This window comes from Rhinopithecus bieti, unplaced genomic scaffold (assembly GCF_001698545.2).
Source record: "Rhinopithecus bieti isolate Rb0 unplaced genomic scaffold, ASM169854v2 scaffold_5260, whole genome shotgun sequence".
Taxonomy (NCBI): Eukaryota; Metazoa; Chordata; class Mammalia; order Primates; family Cercopithecidae; genus Rhinopithecus; species Rhinopithecus bieti.
The window spans coordinates 3193017-3218942 of NW_016805896.1; the positions used below are offsets into that span (position 1 = coordinate 3193017).

Here is a 25926-nt window from a genome sequence, read left to right on the forward strand (position 1 = left end):
TTTCATGAAATTTTACAAGCTGAGTCCAAAATTTTTACACAGGATCTGAGGTTTTAAGGATAACCAAGACAATTTTGACTAAGAACAAAGCAGAGCACTGGCCACATTCGATATGAAGCCCATTCTGAAACCACAATGATTGCCCGTGAAAGTGGTCTTGGTGCACGAATGAAAACATGGATGAATGGAGTGAGACGGTGAGCCATGACACAGACTCATACACAGACAGAATCCTGATTCATGTCGAATGTGTTATTACATATCAGTGGGGAAGTAATGGACTGTTTAACAAATGTAATCCCAGCTACTTGGGAGGCTGAGGCAGGAGAATCACTTGAACCTGGGAGGTGGAGGTTGTGGTGAGACAGGATCGCACCATTGCACTCTAGCCTGGGCAACAAGAGCAAAACTCCATCTCAAAAAATAATAATAATAATAATAATAATAATAATAATAATACAGCTAGTCCCACCTCATACCAAATATAAAATAAATTCTAGATAGTTTAAGTGAAAATGTAAAATACAAAACTTTACAACATTCAGATCTCAAGATACAGAAGTTTTTTTAGACCAAAACCAAAAGAGTAACCAAAAGGAAATATTTGATAAATCTGCATATATTAAAATTTAAAATTTGTGCACATTGAAAGACTACATAAGAGTAAAGAAGAGCAATAACCTGGGAGAAACTACTTGTAACATATATAAACTACAAAGGATTAGTATACATTATACAAAAAGAACCCCTTCAAATTAGTAAGCAAAAGACAAACTACCCAGAGGAAAATGGGCAAAGGGTAATGAGCATTTCACTGAAGAAAGTTAAATGGCCAAATACATATATGAGTGATGCTCATCTTCACTAGAAATCAGGGAAAAGGAATGCAAGCAAAACCCACAGTGATATACTGTTTCACACCTATCAGATTAAAAATTGACAAAAATTAATGGCTGATGAGACTAACCCATTGGCACAGAATAACTCTCATACACTGCTTCTAGAAGTCTAAATTAATATAATCATTTTGAAAAAAACACTTAATGCATTTGAAGATGTATATATCCTAAAACCTAGCAATTCCACTTCTAGGTTTATCTAGAAAGTAACTTTTGTGTGCATAAAGAAGACAGACATGTATGGTAAAGAATTCTATATGTTGCAGTGTTTTTATTACTTGCTAGTGGTTAATCAGAAATAACATAAATACCTACAAATAAACAAAATATAGTTTGTTTTTAGAAAGGAACACTCTACATCTGTGAAAATTCATAACTAGACTGATATGAACATAGGCAATTCCCAAAAGCAAAATATATAGTGAAAAGTAGACTGAATAAAAGAAATCGTATTTTATCATTTCTATGAAGTTTAAATACACGCATGGCAAATCTACATACTAGTGATACACGTACATTTCGTAAAAACAAAAACATATATGAGAATAATAAACACCAAATTCAGTGGAATGATCATCTCTGAGGAAGAAGGGAAATCAAAGGGATAAGGGTTTCAATTTTATATCTGATACTCTTTATTGCTCTACAACTTTCCAGATTTATCTAAAATTTTCTGTAAGCCCTGAATATATATTTTAAAGCCATTCTATTTCTCGTAAATAAATAAAAGTCCTTCTTAGGTATATAAATAACTTGTATATCAAATGTCTTTGAAACCCCAAGCTAACTGAACATCAATAGTTATATCCAGTTCTAGAATTCAGAAACACAACAAAAAATAGGGTTGTTTATTTATACAGGAGAATTATTTTAGGAGCCAAATAATTTCCCTTAAGTGAGGACTTTGATTCAGTCCAGTTTTAAAGCCTGCCCTGTGTGTTGTTCTTCAGCACTAGGAGCCTCACCTTCTGAGTTCTCTTTCCAGAGGGGAGAGAGAGGAGCAACATTGCTGGTCTACGCTCTTAAGTGAGGAGCAAAATGAGGTCCTTGCTATTCTCCTTACACTTGTGACTTCAGCTCATTCTTCTAAATATCTCAACCTTTATAATAGGCCATTAGTAGCTAAACCTGGTCACAATGAAGCCTCTTTATATAAGATCTTAACACCATTTCCTTATTTAAAAATGAGAACAATAGAGCTTGTTTAAAATTGTTTAGAATTGGACAAGTATTAGAACTTGAGAAACTTAAGTAGGGTTCAATCTAGTCAAGTAAAAGCTGTCATTCCTTATTGGGAGCCTCTAAAAAAAGGATAGGCAGTTCATCCTCCTGCACACTTGGACCTTGCAAAAGCAGATCCCATCTTGGCTCTTAGGCCAGAGTTCACCTGTGAACACAACAGCAGGCAGCATTAACAACACCTGGAGGCCCTTTCTTTAATCATTTCAGTACTGAGAGAATGGAAATGTGAGCTTCTAACTAGAAGTAATGAGGAACAGTTCTTCTTTTCCTGAAATAAAGTAAAATGCCATGAGTAATGAAAGATTAATTCTCTTGCCTAAATAACAGATAACTGTAGCAGGAGGAGAATTCCTAGGTGAATCTAAGCAACTTTGCTTCTATTAGAAGATGGACATCCCAAATTGTCATTAAAAAGATACGCACCAAAATTCATGCTGGCATGGTAAACTCTTTTCTTTAAAAAGGCATATTTAACAGATTTTTATCTTTCATATTCTTCCAGGAAAATACCTACAATGATTGGAAGTTGTTACAATCATGACATAAAGGAATGAGCACAGGGCTTGGGATGAGAAAATTTGAGTGTGGCTGCTCACTGAATCTCTCCAAACCTCAGTTTACTTATTTGTAAAATGAGGATAATCATTTTACATAAATGATTTTTCATAAAGTACTAAAGTTTAAATGAGAATGTAAATGAGAATTTGATTAGAATAGCATCTAGGCCATAGTAAGCACTCAATAGCTATTACTTTATGTTGGGTGTTGAAAATTTGCAGAAAGCAAGAGTGGGATAGGATGGGGGTTTGTGCTGTGGTCCCCAAGGCCAGGTCTGGAGAATGACACTGGCAGTTCCCAAACTGATGGACTCCAGTGGGCCAGGGGTTTCAGCTGAGGCTTCCCGTCATGGCTACCCAGGTAGGTCAGTCATCAGGACTACATGCCATGCTCAGCGTGCACCTGGAAGGCTAAAGTCATCTGCAGTTATGCCCAACACAGCTGCAACCTAGTGAAGTCACATGGGAATGCAGGTGGCAAGAGGCCAGAGAGATTTTATAAGAGAGTGGATAATATACTCTAAAGGAGAGGAATTATAATATTTAATCTTCACTTTGCCAGGCCCCAGGGTGTGCTCCAAAAATCGCACCTGGTGAGAGCCTCCCATTCTGGGACATCTGGAACAGGAGCTCTATGCTACTGAAATATGGTTGGTAATTGTTGGTAATAATAGTTAATATTTCTGGAAATGATATGGTGTACCAGTTACTTTGCACCTATTAATAATACATGGATTAAAAGAGCTAAGTTTGTGAATTATCCTCTTCTTTATATATGAGGAAACAGAGGCACAGAGAAATTATATTAGGACACAGCAGAGCTGGGCTTTTAAACCAGTTGTCAGGCCAGAGTCCCAGGCTGACTGATGCCCCCTCCCCTCTCCACACCTTTGGTACTTAGTGAAGCACCATTCCAGCAGCATTTGTCACAGTACATGTTCATTTCTTCCCTAGAGATGGCCACTACCCTGAATTCAGTCTTCATTCTTTCCATATATGTGTCACATTTTTTCTTAGCAGCTTACATTTCGGGGTCAGATCTTATTTTCTCATTCATCTCTACCCTGGCACACAGAAGAGCCTCACTGTCTGATGAATCAACTAATGATTGAATAAACAGGATGCATGAAGTCAGAATAATATGTATATGCTAGTCTCACTGCTCCCGGACCCCCAGCCTATTCTCTATGGGAACATGTATGATAAGGACCTACAGAGAAGGAGTTTTTTGCACTAGACCCTGCCCACTGGCAACAGCTGAGTGAATGCAGGGTGGGTGCCTGCCCCAAAGGCAGCCCATCAAAAGGCAGGTTATCCAGTGGCATGCAAGGCTCCTGGCACAGAAGGCTGAGCTAATCATAGTCATGTCTCAGGGCTGTGCACTGAGAGAGAGAATGTGCATTTGACAGAAGTAAAAGCAAAAGGGCCTGGAGGTGGGGAGACCCTTGGTGACCCTGTATAAGACCAAAGCATGAGAGGACAAAGTAGAGAAGGAGCCAAAGTTGTAGGGAGAAAAAAAATGATGCTGACTCTATGAAGAGAGAAAGGGGCTGGTAGCAGGAAGCAAAGGAACAGAGGAGACCACGTGGGAAGGAACTGAGACATGTGAGTGGCAGAGCATCAGAGGACACAGCTAAGAACTTGCATGGCCAGGGACACCTGGCTGACCCTGATTTCTGGTGCAGGGAGGTGGCCATGGAGGGTAGGTACATGACTAGCCAGCCTTCCCTAGGTGTGCAGGAGGCCTCTCCCATGGCTGACAACCCAGTGTGCTGAAAATCATGGTAGTTCTTCCCTAGCCTCCCATCGCTGGTAAGACACTGAGCTCACAGGGGCCTAAGATTCCAGGAAAAGGAAATGCAAGTCAACAAAAAATTGTATTGGCATTCAAAAATCCCCAGAAGTAACAGTAAATTTCAAGTTCAATTTTTTGAGGAAAAAAATGTTACTAGAAGGGTCAAATCCAGAGCAGTGTGCATCATATTCTCAAATCTTCCTCTTTGCATGAGAGTTTGTGACATCTTATCCCAGAGCTTACTCCCAGGGCAGGTGCTTGCATGTGACAGCTTCACATGTTTGTCTTCATGTGAAGTCTCTTAGCTGCCCCAAGACGCTCCCCTCACTGTCTCAGTTAATGTCATTTGTACTCATATTCTCCTAGCCAAGTGACAGGGATTCCAGGAACTGCAGCTCTCACTCAGCAAGTCACTGAAACTGTGCTCATCCAGAAAGTTTCACTGACCTCCATTTTAAGAATGCAAGAAGAACCACAAAGGGAATTTAAAGTCCAACCAGACACCTAGTTGCTGAATAAATAACATCAAAATTGACAAGCATCTTCACCAGTGAACAGGAAGGGCCATGGGAAGGTGAAACAAGAAGACTGCTCAAGGCCAGGAGTTCAAGGTCACAGTGAGCTAAGATCATGCCACTGCACTCCAGCCTGGGTGACAGAGCAAGACTCTGTCTCTCAAAAAAAATAAAAAGAATTTTTTTTTTTTTTTGAGACGAAGTCTTGCTCTGTCTCCCAAGCTGGAGTGCAGTGGCGCGATCTCCACTCACTGCAAGCTTCATCGCCTCCCGGGTTCACGCCATTCTCCTGCCTCAGCCTCCCAAGAAGCTGGGACTACAGGCGCCCGCCACCTCACCCGGCTAATTTTTTTGTATTCTTAGTAGAGAGGGGGTTTCACCATGTTCGCCAGGATGGTCTCGATCTCCTGACCTCGTGATCCGCCTGCCTTGGCCTCCCAAAGTGCTGGGATTATAGGCATGAGCCACCGTGCCCGGCCTAAAAATAAATTTTTAAAAGAAGGCCCTCAAGACTGTCACAAAATTGAGGGTGGAAGATCTGCATTCCCTGGTGTATAAATCTGGATTCACCCCTCAGCACTGTTTCTAGTCATGAGGCTGTCACTGCACCGGGGCTGTGAGAGAAAACACAGGTGCATCATAAGGCATGCGAACTTGAAAGCCAGGGCGTCAGTGTCACCAAAACTCAGGGTTCATTGTTCAGAGTTCACCACAGAAGCAATAGAAAGTTGCCTAAAACCAGTATCAGAATTTTTGACTTTCCTTCCTTTTGAAAATATACTCTGAAATCGTAGTGGAAATCAATGGCAGACTGAAATTTTAGATCCAAATATTAGTTTAACACATATGTGAGGGGGAGAGGTAAAGTTAATGACTTACATTGTTTTCTCATAGGAATTCAGCATTTCCATGCTGAATAAAACACAATATTTTATTATTGAATAAAAAAAGGATTAGTTTCAGAAAGAACTAAAATATATATCAGAGGGATATACATATCCCTTAAATATGTGTTAAACTAATATTTAATATATATCCCTCTAACATATGTATCTCAGAGAGGGATTTCTGTCCATGAAGCAATGGAATGGAAAGAGAGCAGGATGCAACAGAAGAAAGGAGTCCTAAGGCAGCTGTGGCTACTCACTCCCCACCTGACTTTGGGTTAGCTTCAGGAATGCCCTGCAGTTCCCTCCTTGCCACTGAGTGTGGAGGGCAGATCGAGGAACCCCTGTCCAGGCTAAATTCACACATGGTCTCCAGCCATTTCTTTGTGCCTCTCCCTCTGCCTGCTTTGTGAGAGCGTTCACTCTTGTCAGGGACCCAGAAAACCTACTAAGTGGTGATTAGGAATACTTAACTCAGGTTCCCACTTCTCTTGAGGGGGAGAGGTAAAGTACATGACTTACATTGTTTTTTCCATAGGAATTCAACATTATTTCCATTATACAAACTTGAATCATAAAAGGGCTCGTTTCAGAAAGAACCAAAATTATATACTTGATAATGAGAAGAACTTCTTAGATTTGGAAACAAACAGTTCATCTGTTCCATAACACCATGAGGTTTTTAAATGCATCAACAGTAACCTCTCCTTTTTCTAAGACTTCTTGCCTTTTTAATAGAAAAGTGATTTGCCAGAAGAACAACGCAAGACAACTAGTCCTATCTCCATCTTAAGTAGTTTGGAATGTCTCTTGGCTCTTAACAGAACAAACCCACTGCCCAGGCTGAGCAAAGACAACAGAGCGAGATGACCAAAAGCTGAGGGGGAGATTTTCTGTCAATGACGGTCTTTCTTTTTCGATGACGAGTTGGCATGTTGTTTAACTAATTACCTGCAAATAGACTAAACATAAAACAGGAAATCTTTATAAAGATAAGGCTAAGACAAATAGGAGAGATTAAAATATACTAGATTTTTCAGTTGAGCTAAGCCCAGAAAAAAAGGATTAAAAAACGAGAAAGTACACTAGTTTCACTTTTTAAAACACTTAAGAACCATTCAAAATATAATTTAAGTCTGTCAGATAGCCTGTAATTACTTTTTGAACAAAGTGAGTAACTTTAAACTCAACAGTCAGCGGGTCACTCTTCTATTTGTTTATTACACAATAAATTTTAGCAGACACACAGTATCTTATAAAAATGGACACAGAACGTTGCAGCAACTCCTTTAAAGAAAAAGCAGTCTTTCTCCATTCCCTTGAATCTAGGCTGAACATGTGACTGGCTTTGGCCAATGTAGCAATCAGAAATATGATTCAATTCAAGCAGAGGCTTGAAAAGTGTCTGCACACCGGGGCTTGCTCCCTTGTTGCCCTTGGGAACCCTACACCACTGCCATCTGAACAAGTCTGGGCGAGGTGGCTGGGCCATGAGGCATGGTGCCAAGCTGCCCCATCAAGTCAGCTGATAGCCAGACAATTGCTAGATATCAAGTGAGACGATCAACAACCGGCTGTCTGCAAACACCTCAGTTAACCCAGCTGAGACCAGAGTAATTGTTCAAGGTGAGCCTGGCCAAAATTACCAACCCATAAAATCATGAGGTAAATGCATGGTTGTTGTTTTAAACCACTATATTTTGGTGATTTCTTATGTAGTTAAAAGCTGACTGAAACAGGATGGGTTTTGAAAATATTTTCTCTATTTCAGTCTGAGGAAGTTGACACTTCATTGGTGGACTCCAATAAAATCTGAAATGTTGCAGCAATTAAAATCATCTAGAATATGACCTATTAGCTAAACTCATATCCCACTGTACCCTAAAATGTCCCCTAAAATGACCTCCATGCCAATCAAGCCATTCACCATCTTGGTCCCCAAAGAAGTCTAGTTCCTTTGCCTAGTGGTATCTCACTTCCTCTCTACCCAAGTTCTTCAAGACACCTCCCTTGATGACCACAGTGGACACTGCTCTTTATTTCTCCAGACTCCTGGATGTGTCCTTTCGGCATATCATCACAAATGATTGGTTCGTTCCTTCACTGTTTTGTGAATGAACATTGTTTCCAGCATGGCTTACTCCCTTGTTTCCTTTGGGAGCACATCAGAAACAGTCCCTGTCGCCAGCTTCTCCTCCTTCCCCCACAGTAATTGTGTCTGAGTGCCATCAATACTCACTGACTGAATTTTATTGTCTACTTCAGTGATGTGAGCAATGCCACAAAAACACATGTAGCAAGTGGACAAATTTATGGACAATGAAACCTATCATTTTCATGATGCTTTTTTCTTTTGTCTCTTTACGGAAATTAGCTTTTCTAATAAAAGTTTCCCTATAAAGTAAAAGTTGGCACACTGAACCCATCCAACTTTCTACATCTAATTGGAGTCGATTTCAGTGGTGAAAAAAGGAAAGCTCTTGGACTTCTACTTTCAGTCCATTTAGAGTAATGGGAACCAGATTTACCTGTACCTGAAACAACTAAAAACCAGACAAAATCCATGAAACAGCAGCACTGAAAAAACTGGTGATGAAGGTCAGTGATTCCTGACAGGTGAAAAGCAAAGGAGGTGATCCTCATGATAGCCCTAGCTTACTGATTAGAGAACATTTGCAGGTTGTGGTACATAAAGGGAAAACTCAGGCAGAGCCTGGAAGTCTCCATGAGTAGAGGGGACAAAGTTGGCATCTGGAGAGGCCAGTGGGGCTAACAGTGGCAGGGTAACATACCAGAAATGGTCTATACAGAGAGAGAGACACAAACACACACACGCCTCTGTACATCTGCAGATGGTTTTCCTCAAGTAACTAGGTGAGGATTGTTCAGCATATGCGTGTAAAAAGTAATCTGTGGCCAGTGAAAGAACTATCCAAGTGAATTAGAGCAAACAGTGCCTGGAAATTATATAAGGCAGAGAGTACTGCCTGTTCCCAACAGTTACAGAGAAAAACCTCATAATTCAGAAGGAACTGGTTAAAGTTTTAACAAGTGTCTTGCCTCAGTAGTGGAAACATATCGGACTAAACATAGCTCTGGTCCTGCCTAACAAAGCTAAATATGCAAGACCTACAAGGATCAAACTTTGAGTTAAGCCCGTCCCAGAACAAAGCTCAAAAATATTTATAAGAATACAAAGACATCCAGCACCCAGCAAGATCAAATTTACAAAATATGGTATCCAATAACAAATGACCAAACACGCAAAGAAGTATGAAAATACAAGCCATAATCAGAAGAAAAAAGTAAATTATCTGAAACCAATCCAGAAATGACATAGATGATAGAATTAGTTGGGAAGAATGAAAAAACAGTTATTATGACTATAGTCCACATATTCAAGAAGCTAGAGAAAATATTTAACATGTTAAACTATGAAAGGTATTAAGAAAGAGCCCAGTTGAAACAGTAGATTGTCACCGCAGAAAATTAATTAGCGAACTTGAAGATAAAGCAACATAATTATTCAAAATGAAACACATTCAAAATGAAGCAAAATGAAAAAAATACTGAAAAAAATCAACAGACCACCAGTGAACTTTGCAAAAACTTCGAATGACCCAATATACATGCAATTGGAGTTATCAAAAGAAAGGGGAGGTAAAAAGTACCAAAAAGTTTTGAAGAAATAAGCATTAAGATTTTTCCCAATTTGATGAAAACTGTAAACACACAGATTCAAGAATCTCAAGTCCCAAGCACAAGAAACTGAAAAAACTATGCCAAGCCATATCAAAATCAAACTGCAAAAACCAATGAGAGAATTAACCTTAAAAGCAGCCGAAGGAAAAAAAAATGACACATTCAATGCAGAGGTACGAAAATAAAAACAGAAGATTTATCATCAAAACAATGTAAGGTAGAACAAAGCGATGCAACATCTTTAGAGTACTGAAAGAATAAAAAACCTATCAACTTATCATTCTTTTCCTAGCAATAACTATCTTTCAAAATTCAGGTGAAATAAAGATTTTTTTCCAGACATATAAAAACAGGGATAATTCATTATCTAGACCTGCACTACAAGAAATGTTGGCAGAAGATAAATAATACCACATGGCCATCTTGATTTACACAAAAATAAAAGAGAATTAGAAAAGATAATGACACAAGTAAATATAAGCCTTATTTTATATTTAAATATATTTAAAAGATAATCAGTTGCTTACAGCAGACATAATAACAGTGTACTGCGGAGTTTACAATATTATAAAAGTAAAATCCATGATCACCTAGCATAAAGGCTGGGAGAAAAAAGTGAAGGTGTGTTGTTGCAGGGTTGTTATGCTATGCATGAAATACATAGTATCACTTAAAGGTAGACTATGATAAGCTAAAATGTATACTATAAAACCCAATGCAATCACTAAAATAATACATTTATTGCTGTTGAGGCAACAAAAGAGATAAAATGAACTAATAAAGAATACACAACCCCCCAAAAGGAAGAAAGAATAAAAAAGGAAAAAAACAGGGAACAAATAAAAAGTATAAACTCAAACAAATCAATAATCACAATAAATTGTTCAAATAGTCCAATTAAAAGGTAGAGATTATCAGACTGGATTAAAAAAAAAACAAGATTCAACACTATGTTGCCTACAAGAAACATAAAACCTAATTTAAGTTCAAATAATACAAAAGATATACCATATTAATACTATTTTTTAAAGGTGAAGCTATATTAATATCAGTTAAAGTAGACCTAAGAATCAAGTATGTTACTAGATATAAAGGTCATTTCAAATGAAAAGAGTCAAGCCATCAGTAGGATATAACAATTGTAAAGGTTTATGCACCTAATAAAAGAGCTTCAAGATACATGAGGGAAAACTAATAGAACAGCAATATATTTTAAAATATCAAAATTATAGAATGCAATTTATTATTCTCTCAGTAACAGAATAAGACAGACAAGCACTAAGGATACAGAATACTAGAACAATACCAACAACCAAATAGACATCTACAGAACATTTCACCCCAAAACATCAGGATACATATTCTTTTCAAGGGTACACAGTATATTTGCCACAGCAGATCCTATTCTGGGCTGTAAAACAAATATCAATAAACTTCAAAGTATCCAAGAACATAACCTATGTTCTCTGACCACAATTTTATTAAATTAGAAATCAGTAACAGAAAGACAGTTGGAATATCCACAAATACTTATAAGCTAAATAAATACTTTAAAATAACCCATGGGGTAAAGACTTTTAAAATTGACAGAGAAATTAAGAAGCATGTTAAGTGAAGATAAAAACACAACATATGAAACTTTGTGGAACGCAGCAAAAGCAATACTTAGAGGAAAATTTGTAACACTGAAAGACTATATTAGAAAAGACAAAAAGTCTCAAATCAATGACCTCATCTCCTAACCAAAAAAAAGAGCAAATTTTACCCAAAGTGAGCAGAAGAAAGAAAATAAAACAAAGAAACAGAAAAAATAGGATAAAATTAAATGAAACCAAAACTGGTTGTTTGTAGTAAAAAAAAAAAAATTGATAAATCTCTAGCCAGACTGATTGGAAAGAAGAGAGAGAAGACACAAATTACCAATATTAAGAACGAGAAGTACGATCACTGCAGATTTTACAGATACTAAAAAAAAAACAAGGGACTATTCTGAACAATGATATTCCATTAACTTTGACAACTTAGATGAAATGGAAGAATTTCTTGAAAGACAAAAACTACTAAAACTCACTCAAGATGAAATGGATGATCTGATATGAATTAATATAAGATAAATATCTATTAGAGGCATTGAATTTGTGGTTTTAAACTTTCCCATGAAGAAAGCTCCAGTTCCAGATGTCCTCACTGGTGAATTCTATCAAATATTTAAGAAAGAAGTAGTACTCATTCTATGCAGCCTCTTCTAGAAAGCTGAAGAGGAAGGAGTACGTTTCCTCTCATTTTGTGAGCATTACTCTGGTGTACAGCCATTTTGGAAGACAGGCAATTTCTTAAAAGCTAAACATCCACCTGCCATAAAACTTGGTGATTCTACTTTTAGTAACAATCATGCACTATTTAACATTTCAGTCAACAATGGACCACAAGATAGTGGTTCCATAGATTACAATGAAGCTGAAAATGTGCTATCACCTAGTGATGTTATAACCACCATAACACTGTAGCACAACTACTTTTCTTTTATAATTAAGTTAGTGTAGCCTAAGTATACAGTGTTTATAAAGTCTACAGTGATGTACAGTAATGTCCTAGGCTTTCATGTTCATGCTTCCATTCCTGTAAGCTTCGTTCATGGTGAGTACCCTATATAGATATACCATTTTTCTCCCTTTCATATTGTATTTTTACCATACCTTTTCTACGTTTAGATATGCAAATACTTCTCATTGTGTTACAACCACCTACAGTATTTGGTACAGTTACATGCTGTAAGGTTTGCAGTCTAGGAGTAACAGGCTATATCATATAGCCTAGGAGGACATCTGGGACTGGAACTTTCTTCATGGGAAAGTTTAAAACTACCAATTCAATGTCTTTATCTTTGTTTATCTTATATTAATTCATACCAGATTATCTATTTCATCTTGAGTGAGTGTTGGTAGTTTTTGTCTTTCAAGAAATTCTTCCATTTCATCTAAGTTGTCAAAGTTATTGGAATATAATTGTTCAGAATAGTCCCTTATTATTTTTGTACAACAAAATTGCCCAACACTGCATTTCTCAGAACATATCCCCATCATTAAGTGATGAATGACTATATTTACTCAAGAGAAATGAAAGCACATATATATACAAAGACAACCCAAATGTCTATCAACAGGTAAACAGAGAAACAAATTATGGTTTATGTACACAATGGTATACTAATCAAAATAAATGGACTATTGAAACACACAACAAAATGAAGGAATCTCAAAACAATTACGCGAACTGAAAGAAGTCAACTCCCCTCAAAGAGTATATACTGCCTGATTACACTTATATAAAATGCTAAAAACACAAATGCAGGTCGGGCGCGGTGGCTCAAGCCTGTAATCCCAGCACTTTGGGAGGCCGAGACGGGCGGATCACGAGGTCAGAAGATCGAGACCATCCTGGCTAACGCAGTGAAACCCCGTCTCTACTAAAATACAAAACTAGCCGGGCGAGGTGGCGGGCGCCTGTAGTCCCAGCTACTCGGGAGGCTGAGGCAGGAGAATGGCGCAAACCCGGGAGGCGGAGCTTGCAGTGAGCTGAGATCGGGCCACTGCACTCCAGTCCGGGTGACAGAGCGAGACTCCGCCTCAAAAAAAAAAAAAAAAAAAACACAAATGCAAATGAATCTACAATGAAGAAGCAGATCAGTGGTTGCTTAGGGATGGGGAAGGGCAGCAATAATCACAAAAAGGCAGGAGAAGATTTTTGGGGTGATGGATATGCACACCTCCACTGTGGTCATGGTTTCACTGGTGTACACAAATGCCAAAACTTAGGTGCTGTTTCTTGCATGTCCATTTTACTGCAAAAGCTGTTTTAAAAAACATCCCTTGGTAAGTTCAAGTTAAGTGAAGTTGTATTTGTGAAATACAATTTGTGAAAGATGCAAACCTTTGATGTTTCCTATTTAAAAAGTAAATATTAACAAAAGTAAAAACTAAGTTCAGAAAGTATCTGATATTTGAAATTAGCACTGAATTAGCACAAGTAGATAATTTAATATGAAGACTTAGAGGTAAAAAATAATAATAAAATGGCATTGAAATGATGCTAAGCAATGAGATTGTCCTCACAACATGGTTATGAAACTGAGGATCACCTTGTCTAATGATACAGGAGAAGAGATAACTGTAAGTTATGCCCAGCTGTAAAAGGCATATGCTTGCCCTGAAACAAGGAAACTTTTTTTTTTTTTTTTTTTTTTTGAGACAGAGTCTTGCTCTGTTGCCCAGGCTGGAGTGCAGTGGCCGGATCTCAGCTCACTGCAACCTTCGCCTCCCGGATTTACGCCATTCTCCTGCCTCAGCCTCCCGAGTAGCTGGGACCACAGGCGCCTGCCACCTCGCCCGGCTAATTTTTTGTATTTTAGTAGAGATGGGGTTTCACCATGTTAGCCAGGATGGTCTTGATCTCCTGACCTCGTGATCCGTCCATCTCGGCCTCCCAAAGTGCTGGGATTACAGGCTTGAGCCACCGCGCCCGGCCTAAACAAGGAAACTTAAGAATCTTCCTCCATAGCTTCAGGGTCATATCCTAGCTTTCATGATGAAACCAGCAAGCCTCAGAGGCATCTCCAACAAACAGGTAGCTTTTTCCATCACCACTGCTACAATCCTGAAGACAGCCATCATCAGAGACTGGATGTACATTTCAGTCTCCCTCTTGCTTTCTCTTCTCCAGCCTGTTGCACACACTGCTTCAGTGCAGATCTGAGGTCCTTCGCCATGGGAAGGAATAGCAGGGCTCACACAGTGTGCTGTGGAGGCTGGTCCCACGTGGAGTCTCACATTACTGTGCTGGCTCACATCTAGAGCGTGAAGCCATTTCTCCAGGCCCTGGCTGTTGTCATGCTTCAGCCTGTCCACTGGCCCCTTTGTAGGCCCTGACTTTGGCATACAGCAATTCTTGCCCGTTCTCTCATTCCCTCTTAATTTCCACCCTCTAAGACCAAGTAAGTCCTCCGGCCCAAAGGAGGTCAGTCCTCTCCTGTCACAGCCCCAGGTCCACCCGTTTGGCTTCACAATTTGCCAATCTCCTGGCAGCTTCCCAAAGCACTGACTACCACCAGCATCTCCTGCGTTCCATGGCTCCCAGGCCTTGTTGGCCAGTACTGAGGCCCATTCTTTCTTCTAATCTCCTCTCTGCTTCTTCACTCCAGGCCAGCTCCCTCTTCTTTTGCACACTTGCCTCTTCTCTAAATGCTAAATTGATCCCAAGTGGTCTCCCATCTTTCCCAGATTTGCAAAATCCTGTTTTGAAGGAAGATAGGGACTCACTCCATTTTCTTAACCCCCTCTTAACCTCCCCTCCCCTACCCCAGCAGGCCAATCTCAGAGCAAATAGTAATTTGCTTTACATTAGTGACTCAGTTTCCCAGACCTTTTGCTAGGGGTATCCCCCGCAACAACAGAGCACCTGTGCTAGGCCCCCAGTTTGACGGCCTCTCTCTTTTCAGCTCTTCTATGAAGGTTCATTTTCTTCACAGCATTCACTCCAGTAGTAACTCTTTATTTGCATATGGTTTGTTTATCTTCTGCTTCGACCACTGAAGTGTAAGCCCTGTGAAGTCAGGGACTGGATCTGATTCAATCAATACACTCAATAAATACTTGTTGAATGAAATATATGAGTATGTAAGACTTGTGTATCTCATATACACAATTTCTAAAATTAACTGGAAACTCAGTCTCCTTTCATTATAACAATAAAGCTTATTTAGTCCTCATTACTGGGCTTTGAGGGAAGGAATGCGGAAAGAGATAAGGCAACAAACATTCAGTGACCTAGCAATACACATTTTCTCTTTTGAGACAGGGTCTCACTGTGTCACCCAGGCTGGAATGCAGTGGCATGATCTTAGCTCACTGTAGCTGCCAACTCCTGAGCTCAAGTGATCCTTCTGCCTCAGCCTCCTGAGTAGCTGTTACCATGGGCATAAGCCACCATACCTGGGGTCTCACTTTGTTGCCCAGGCTGGTCTCAAGCAATCCTTCCACCTCAGCCTCCCAAAGTGCTGGGATTACAGGCATGAGCTTCTGCGCCCAGCCCAGGAATACATATTTCTGAAGGAGAAATCTCAATCTCAATTTCTCTCTCTCTCTCTCTCTCTCACACACACACACACATACCCCTTTTTGCTCTGTGATCTTTGTACAATAATGGTACAAAACCACTGTAGCAAGTGACAACTGGAAACCATGGCAAAGATAGGAGTAGGGATGGTGGTAAAAAGTCAAGTCAGATCTAAAATGTATGTGGAAGAAAGAATCTCTAGTACCTGCTGAGGACCCAGAGTCCTGCAGCACAGCACAGCCCAGGTCCCCTAGTGTCCACAGTCACCTTGGGAAGCTACCATTAGTGAGACAGACCCCACTCTGAACTTACTCCCTCAGTAGAACTGGTGCTTCTCCTCTTGTGCACTTTGGGTGTAATGCAATCAATTAATAAGGACCATATTTTTGCCTTACAGGGTCTCTTTTTGTTTGTAACAAGACTGCTGTCAGGAACTAGCAGCAGGCAAGTGAGAAAACTGCTTCTGCACAGTCCAAGGAGAACGCAGCGTCTTTGAATGGTGGGGAATCAGGCCACATTGGTACTGCTTGTTTCCTACTGGCATTTGTGGACTGGGTACCATAAACTGTGTCACATAGAAAGACAATGTCCTTTATCCCATTATTTTACATTCTATTTGGGATGTTCTCAGAGAAGTTTGTTTTTTAAAAATGTACTTTAATCAACCAACTTAATTTTTTTAAAAAACTAGAACCCCATTGCACAGTGGGGCTCTCAATTCCACTGACAATTTTTTTTTTTTAAAGTATTGGGTTGACCAAGTGATAGAACAGAGCCAGCAAGCATTTGGGATCCAGGAAAACACCCAGATCACATATCCACAAAAAACAGTGATTCAAAAACTCAAGTAGAACTTTAAGGCACATGTAGCTGACTAGTGAGGTCAGGGCAGGAAATGATCAAAGCCAAAGCAGACAAGAATGGGAAGACACAAGCATGCGGATTCATAGGGAATAGACAGTCCACTTGGAATTGGCAACAAAGATGAAGAAGGCACAGGTACCCACAAGTTACACACAGGGTAGTAGTCCAAAGGCATGCGTGGCAGGCCATCACTGGAAGAACTACGGTAACTGCAAAGAGGCAGGAAATGCATGGAAACAGAGACCTGAATTCTGATGGAGGAGTCTCCATAAACATGGTGGAGATAGGTGTTCAAGGGGATCACAGCAAGTGAGATTCCCATAAGAGAGAGCTTAAGCTGGGAGGAGCAGCCACCACAGAAGCACAGAAGGCTTCCACTTTCCCAGTTTCCTAAAACATGACTGTGTTCTTTACTATAGCACTGTCAATCACTGTACACAACCTCCTAAAAGCAGATGATGCAATAATAGGACTGTTTCATGGCAGCACATGACACTCCCAATGACCAGGAAGAAAGTGGTAAAGCCAAAAACTGGGAGGAAGAGCTCCTGAGAGGTCAGCATGGCTGATCAGGGAAGGCAGACAGCACAAAGAGAGGGGAGATGCTCCTAAGAACAGTTCGAACACACTGACACATAAACAAACAACCTTCATTCCTGTTAGTATCTGACACATGGCAGGGAAACAGAGGGTTATTCAATGAATGGTGTTGAATGTACGAACAAGCTGAAGTTGGACCTCTGCCTCATACTATTTGTTAAAATAATTTCCAGATAGATAAAACATTTAAATGTGATAAAATGTAGCTACAGAAGTACTAGAAGACATCAGGAGAGAAAAGGCCTTCCTCAGTAGGAACACAAAACTCTGAAAATAGAAAAGATTAACTCATGAAATTGAATGTTTCTATAGGTAAAAACACAATAAATGAAGTAAAAGAACAATGAGAAAATGATTGCACTCTTATCACAGTTTATAAAGAACTTCTATAATACAATGAGAAAAAACAACTCAATGACTCTCATGTGAGGCATCTAAAATTGTCAAAGATATAGAAGTAGACAATAGAATGACGGTTACCAGGGGATCGAGGAAAGAGGGATGTAAGGAGTTATTATCTGATGAGCATAAAGCTACAATTATATAAGATGAATAAGTTCCAGAGCGCTCCTACATAACATAGTGCCTATAGTTAATAATAACGTATTGCCTAAACATTTGCTAAGAGGGTATATCTCATGTTAAGTATTCTTACTATATACAAAAACAGGTTATGTCCTTTATCCATCCTTTATTATCCATTCTTACTTCCTAACGAGATGTCGTTACTTATATCTGGGTTTATAATCTTACAGGAAGTAGGAAGAACTCTGCTGGGACAACTCTATGAGAAAGACCATTCTCAAGATCTTCTAAGGGCTCTTGACATTAATCTGAAAAACAGGCAGGTCAGTGTCATTTATAGCAAACAATGGCACTATTACCAGTGGAAAAGAGAACAGAATGCGTGGTTAAAGTGCATATGATCATTTGGGTTTTAGCACAGCATGTCCACAGAGAAATCCTCTCTGGTGTCCTGTGTATGGGCCTGAGGTTCCTACAATGTCTTCCCAGTGAGCACTCACAGTGCAGCATAGGCTTACTCTAGGTGGCCTCTCTAGTCCCAGCACAAGGACTGTCTTAGCGCACCTTCAGTCCCAGGGCTTGGACGTACTGTTTCCTCACATTGACAAGGCAAGCTTCCAGCCGCCATTTATGAGAAAGTCCACAAGATGGAGATGTCACTACAGGGAAGGGAAGAGGATGGGCCCGGCCTTTCCCAAAGCCCCACAACTACATACACGCTTGAGGTGTGGTTGTTCGTTTGTTTGTTTCATTTGAATACTTGAACACAGATGGTTAAATATTCCTGTTGTTTAATTTTCTTTCACAAAGAAAATATTTAGAAATTCTCTGCTCAAAAGTACATTTTCAAAAGTGAAGTGTTTTAAAAGTCTGCTTTCATTAAACAGTTGCATCTTGTATTCCTGAGGGCCTTTGCAAATAGTTCTGGTTTTCTTGTTCTGTTTTTTGTTTCTCTTAAGTTCCAATTTCATGAAGATGTTACTCTATTTCTAAAAGACTGCCCTATTAACAAAGCTATAATAGGAGATACAGAGATGGATTCATTTTAATATCCTTGACTTGACTTAATTTTCCATATTGTTTCTTTAGCACTTTCTTTCTATGTGAATTTATCATTCCAAGTTTTATCAACATCTAACACGTTAATATACTTGTGGGGGAAGAAATGGAAAACTCCAAGCTCATGACGATGTCCACTTGCATTTCCAAAGTGGGCAGAGGTGCCTGAAGGGTGTTTTAGTTGGCCTGATTATCCCAGGACTTCAGTGAAGTAGTCTTTTTTCCAAATCAAGGGAATGAAGTTCTAGAACTTTCTAGTATTATATGGGGCTCAGGCACAATGTTTACTAGTCAGGGGTATGATCACAGAAGATGTGGATCCTCATTGCAGAAATGCAACTATTCATAATATAGTACGTTTTTGGTTTTAAAAATATATGTATACATAAAACATACCAAACACAAATCTTACAAATTCTGCTAAAGTATACATATCTCAGTAAAAATAATCATACATTTTAATAGGGCAAAAAATACTTGCATAGGTGAAATTAGATTATGGGTGATATCCAAAGAATTCAGTTGTCAAATATGAAAAAAAAAAATCAAACTATATAAAAATGTCTAAAATCATAAGTGCAACTGATGTAATATTCTTGGGTGATGGTGTACAAGTATGATTTGGAGTTAGAAGATCCTCTTACTTTTCTTTTTCTTTTTCCACTTACAAAACATAAGTAAAGTGGCAATATAGCCAGGTCCAGTGGCTTCCTGGTCTTAATAAAACTGTACATCTGATATGTCAAATGATTCATCATATGGTTTTTCAGAGCCACACAAGGTGACAGTGAAAAAGACAAGCAAATGTAAAGGAGGTGATAGACTCTTAGAAGCTACCTTACTTGCCCATGGATAGAGTAGATGATAAAGAAAACCAAGCTCCTACAGCGATAGCGTACTGTAAGAAGGAAAGGAACTTAGAAGAGTCACCCCACCACTGCTGTTCCCCAGTGACCCCATCTCAATGCCAGGCTCTCTCAGAGGGATTTAACTCCAGAGCCTTCTTCAAGCCAAGGACTGGTGAGTCCACACCTCCCCAGGACCTCTGGAACATCTTCCTGGATGTCGGACAGGCTCCTTAGACCTCGCATGCACGAGGTTGGAAGTCTCCACCCAATTTGCTTTTCTTCCAGTATCGTCCCAGTTCCTTGTTTCTAACATCCACACATTCGTGCAAACCTGAACTTCACTCATTTTGCATCTCCTGCTCTTACCCTCCAGGCAGTTGCTCCCGGCAAGTCCCACAGTCACTGACATGTTGAGCATGGTCTTCTCTTTTGGACTCTGACACTGCCTCGCAGCAGCCCTTGTTCCTGCAGCCTCACCCCAGTGGCTTGTTCTATGTTACTAACAAATTAGAATTGGTCACCTCCTATCTCCTGTTTTCAAACTTGGACTGCTCCAGTGGTCTCAGAATAAAGTCCAGCCTCTTCCCCAGGATGTTCAAGGCACTCTGGGATTCAAGTCTTTATTTTTGAGATGGAGTCTTGCTGTCACCCAGGCTGGAGTGCGGTGGCATAATCTCAGCTCACTGCAACTTCCACCTCCCAGGTTCAAGCAATTCTCCTGTCTCAGCCTCCTGAGTAGCTGGGATAACAGGTGCACACCACCACACCAGGCTAATTTTTGTATTTTTAGTAGAGACGGGGTTCACCATGTTGGACGCGCTGGTCTCAAACTCCTGACCTCGTGATCCGCCCACCTCAGCCTCCCAAAGTGTTGGGATTACAGGTGTGAGCCACCGCGCCCAGGCCCCAGGATCCAATTCTACCATTCCTGGTTTAACTGCCCACCCTCTTTATCCCCAGGGGCACTTCAGCCAGTCCAGGCAAAGAAGGAGACACAGACAGGAGTCCTTCAGGATCCTGGATCTTCTAGCTCAAACCTGGACCTGGGTTTCCAGTGGTAGAGAAGCAGGCAGAGGCTGGGGCTTCCCTTTTAGAACCTGGGAAGAACACCTCAAAAGCCCAGGGCTTTGGTAATCTTGTGGGCCAAATGAACCCCTGTCTGTATAACTTTATAACTTCATAGACCTCCAAAATGTTCCCAAGCAGTGAGCTGCTAAGTCACCCCATCCTTCCATCAGTGTTTACCATGGCTCTACTATTGCCAGGCTCCAGGCACTGTAGGGAACACAACAATGAACAGAACCTGGTTCTAGTCCCTGAGGAGCTGGCAGCCTGGCAGGTGCAAAATGTGCAACGTCTTATCAGTCACACTCCAGTATTACTCACTTCGGCCCCAAATCTTACATCCCATTTGACAAGGGTCATCTGTATGGTGACCTCTTCAGGACTACAGGTAATTTCGGCTAATTCCAACAGGAGGTGCCCTAGGGTAAAGGATAGAACTACAGACAGGTAAGGGTGTCTTCGGGGTAATCAAATGGTTACCTTATTATCAAGACCTAACTTAGCCCGAGTGTGCTCAGCCCAGGGCCATGCTGGACTGTGGAATATGAGAGCTTGACACCGTAGGATCTACATGCCATCTGAGAAGTTAACAGTGACATGTGACTAGGCAAACCCCACTGGCCATCCCTTCCTCCCGGCTTAAGGTCTTGCCTGCTCTCAACCCAACCAAACCCCCAATCACCAGCAGCACTCAGCAAAACACACTTCAGAATACACATAGAAGAGGATCTAAACGTGGAACACAGGTCATTTGTTTTACATTTGGGATTTGAGGTAAGTGATCTCTGATGTCGCTCATGTCTAGATTCCTGACGAATGAGGAGCTGCTGGAAGTTACATGCCATCATCTCCTACACTACCCCCTCCCACCAGATACACATGGTGGTCTTCACACAGCACTCCCGAGTAGACTATTGTTTGCTCATCAAAATCACCCTCTAAGGTAAGGGTTGGTGTAATTGGCATTTACCCTCAGGGATCAAATAACTTCCAAGTGAGTGAGCTGGAATCCTAACCAGTCTTCTCTAACTCAGCACTCTTGCCATGTAAGGGTAACTTTCTAACTGTTCTAAAATTATAGGTCTTACCTTTCCCTTGTAAACACATCCTTGGGCAATCATTTGCTTCTGGGAGTCATAATCAGTTAATTTCTGGTGGTCTAATACTCTTGCCAAGTTAAATTCCTTCCATGTACCCATACAATTCTTTCTCTTCTGGTAGGTCCTGGATTAATTATACAGCACCTTAATGGGCCCACTAATTTCTGATTTACACAGATTTAATCATTCAACGGTGAAAACTGATGTGTATATAACAAATTGCAGAGCTTACATAAAATCTAGAACAATTTTTAAGGAATGGAATCAAAACATTCACACAAATATTTTAGAAGATATTTTATACTTTCTACGGAAAGTGTGTAGGGGATGAGACAATAATATTAAAATATCACCTTTAATAAAATATTTGCTTAGTAAATAGTGGGAAAGAAAGAGAAAATATTCCTGGCTTTGGACAACGTTCTGTAAAGGAAAATACTTCATGTTATGTCTTTTATTTATATTTTTCCTTTAACCACACTTAATCAAATTGATTCCCCTCACTTGAGGACTGTGAAGGCATTAGCATGCTTGTCAAACTCACCTTTCCAACCTGGCCTCCTGTGGGGGTGAGACGGATGATGTGGGGGTGGTAGGCACACTGGATCCAGATGAGGGTCTTGAGGAGTGAAGAGAGTTGTTGCCAAAATTGCTGTATCTAAGAAGTGCAGACGTTTAAGGCGGTGGAAAAAGGATAGAGAAATAAGTACAAGTCAGTAAATAAGACTTAGCAAACCATTTTAATTTTTGTAAGATAAACAGGTCTGGAAATGCTACCACTGTTAGTGATAATTCTACCTAAAGAGGTTTGTTCCCTGTTTTGTTCTGATAATTTCTTATAAGAAGAGTTTCCCAAAGTCCAAAACCGTTAGGCAGCAAGATTTATGACAAAGGTTTTAAATAAAACCCTAACATTTCCTGTCTTTTAAAATGTACATTAAAATTATTTGCTAACATAAATTAAAATCCAAATCATTTTCACTTGAACCATGAAGATTTTCTTGCCTCAGATGGTGGCACAATTAGTGTTAATTCCATCACAGGTCTGTAAGAAATACCATACGGTTGGCTAAAGAAACATCTTATTTAAAATTCCACTTTAGTATTTCCATATCAATTTCATTCATTAAATGTAATCCATCGCATGTTCAGTGATTGAGGAGAAACTGTCCCCAGGCCTTCTGGACTGGCCTGCTCCTTAGAGGTGCATGTATTTATGTTTTCATCCAACATTTCCCCTGAACCAAAACTATAGCCATGAGGTTTACATGAGATTTGATTATTTTCCAGACATGTCTGACAAGTTAAATTTCAAGATTTGTAAAATTTTAGATTTCTGTTTTTCAGAATAGATGTCCTTTAGCAGACCGTATTTAGCTATCATCACTCAGAGCACTCCCAGAAAACAAATCATCATTTGACGCCCTTGCATGGGCTCAGACACTCAGGATTACTTACAAATAATGAGGCTCAGAGAGCTTTGCCTCACAAACCTACCCAGCCACAGAGCAGGACCCACCCCTTCCACTAAACTGGTTAGGGACACTGTATTAGAATGTGTGGGACCCCAATAGTCATATGATATAAGTACACAAAGAGCTTCTTGCACATGGAAAATCCAGTCCAAACGCCCATCAACAGAGGTCGGAATCCCTTCTGGAAAGCAAACGGACTTCAAAATCAGTGTATCCTTTGACAAAGTAAGTCAACTTTTAGGAAGATAACATAAGGAAATAATCTTATAGTTATTTATATACTGAAAATGTCATACAGGAAGATACTTATTGGAGCATTATTAATCCTTTTTTTCTTTTTCTCTCAAGGAAGCTCCTGCAAATAGTGGAGCGTTATTTAGCTCATGGTAGAAAACTAAAAACTACTCAACCAGGTAACAATGTGGAAATGGCTAAGAAAGTATGATATAGTATTTGTCAATGGACTATTACACAACCATTAAAAATGATTGCCAATTTTGTAAGTGACAACATGAAAATTATAATATAGGCTAAATGAAAACATCAGTATATAATATACACAGTTTGATCACAAATGTGCAAAATATTCTCAAAAGTGAAAACTAAGTGTAGGAAAAACTCTAAAAATGGGCAGAACATAGAGATGAAATTCCAGTTTTCAATAAGAAATTTCATTATTATAATGGAAAATAAAATATTGATATGACCCACATCTATCCTGTGCTGCTAATTCTGGTCAGTTTGGCTGTTGCTGTCCTTATTTGTTTATTTAGTGTCACACGGCTGGCATGTTCTGAGTGCCAGACAGAGAGAGGCTCAGAGTATAACCCTCTATCCCATCATCTTCTATGAACACATCATCTTTGTGGGACTTGGTTTCTGAGTACCCGTTTTCTCTTTAAAAACCCAACATTTCAAACAGGTTAATTGCTTCTCCAAGTGAGAGTTGGTTTAATTTTTCAAGAGCGCTCCCAAACCACAGGCCACATAGGAAGCACAAAAGCAAAGGATGAAAGGAATATACAAAGGCAGAAATAGAGAAGGGAGAGAAAGCCAATGAGCAAACAGGGAAAGAAACCAGGCTGCAAGCACGGCAATGAGGGAGAGGAAGGAGGCTGCCCCCCACGACACCAAGTGCTCTCTGAGACGAGACCCCGATGCAGCCTGTTCCTCACAGGCTCCACACCTGTGTCAGCAGCTGCCTGGACACTCAGCTTGTCATCATACTTCAGCAGCTAAAACAATTCCCTTCCCACCACAAGTGGACATCCTGCAGAATGTTTTAACAGGATCATTTTGCTAAAATTGTGTTTAAATGATGCTATGGAAATAAGGAGAATGTGTTTTTCCCTCCTTTGGTTTTCCTAATGACTAAGCAATTAATTCAAACGCCTCACAGTCTAGTTTTGCTTCTCAATTTCAGCCAAACTAACTAGATCAGACAACTCGCTATTCAGCATTTGTGTGTGTGTGTGTGTGTGTGTGTGTGTGTGTGTGTGTGTGGAGGGTGAGGGTTCTTTTTAATGACTAACTGGTTGGTCTTTATTATAACCCATTCAATTGCAGTCAACCACTGAGTAGTCCATCTGCGGACACACAGACCCATGAAAACCACAGCAAGTGAACATCACAAAAATCAATAGGAACAAACAATATTTATACAGTATCCAAGTTCCTGTTGGACAAGTGATTTTAAAAGTTTACAAACTTCACTCAGTTAAATCAAAGTCAACCTTCATTCACAAGCAAGCAGCTTTTCTTCCCCCCCCCCACCCCCCAATTTGCGTGTATCTTCAACTGGACAGCTTATATATTTCCATTGCTCCCACCCTCAGGACTATAAGTAGTGCTGAAGCTTGCAGACCAAATGGGAAGGATCTGGGGCCCAAGAAAGCCCCAACTAGGGCCAAGACCATCACCAGAAAGACCAGGATCACCACCATGGGCTAACACACTCTCTGGGAAAGATGAGATCGCCAACATATTTTTGTTCCAGTCAAATGTTCAGCTCCTAACTTGCACATAGATATTGTTCTTGGAAGGTGTAAGAGTCATGTTGGATTCATTCCACAAAACTTGTGTGAAAGATAACAACAATCCCGGAACTATAGACCTGGAAGAGACCTGCAGAGAACTTGCAGTTTCAAGGAATTCAAATTTGGTTCACTGGGATAATACAACTGGGAAAAAAAAAAAAAAAAAAAAAAAAAAAAAATAGAAACAGAAGGAAAAAAAAAAAGCTCAGTTTACAACTCCTGGAGGTATACAAAGCCATTCTGGAAATGAGAAAATTAATTTTCAGATCCTGAAGTTCCACATCTGTTCTTTTCAAAAATGGATCTTCCCATGCTGCTCCTAGGGCCTCCCAGTCCTTTCCAGCTTCTCCTTCCAAAATCACCTTCCATTTTTAGAAAGAAAAGAAACCCTTGAGCAGGTGAAATCAGTGTGGGGCACTGGCTTGTGCTATAAAATCTCCAGGGTACAAGCAAAGGAAAACATCACTCCTGAGGGAATTCCTTAAGAAGTATGCTGGAGGGAGAAGATGGAGCTTTATTTATCCAAGGAAAAACTAGAAGCAAGGTCTCACGCCTCATCTCTGTCTACCTGCCCACCTGAGAATCGGCCCCAGAAATTAGACTGCTGTCAAGGATGCATATGAGCTCACTTACTTGAACTGAAACA

General features: G+C 40.0%; 1 protein-coding gene across 1 annotated transcript in view; it reads right to left on the bottom strand.

Moving 5' to 3' along the window:
- Window positions 1-25926, bottom strand: part of FHOD3 (formin homology 2 domain containing 3) — a 432873-nt gene that overhangs the window by 104801 nt on the left and 302146 nt on the right. The window contains 1 exon segment of the mRNA XM_017873931.1: window positions 22314-22427. Within this exon segment, the coding sequence (XP_017729420.1) occupies window positions 22314-22427 (114 nt within the window).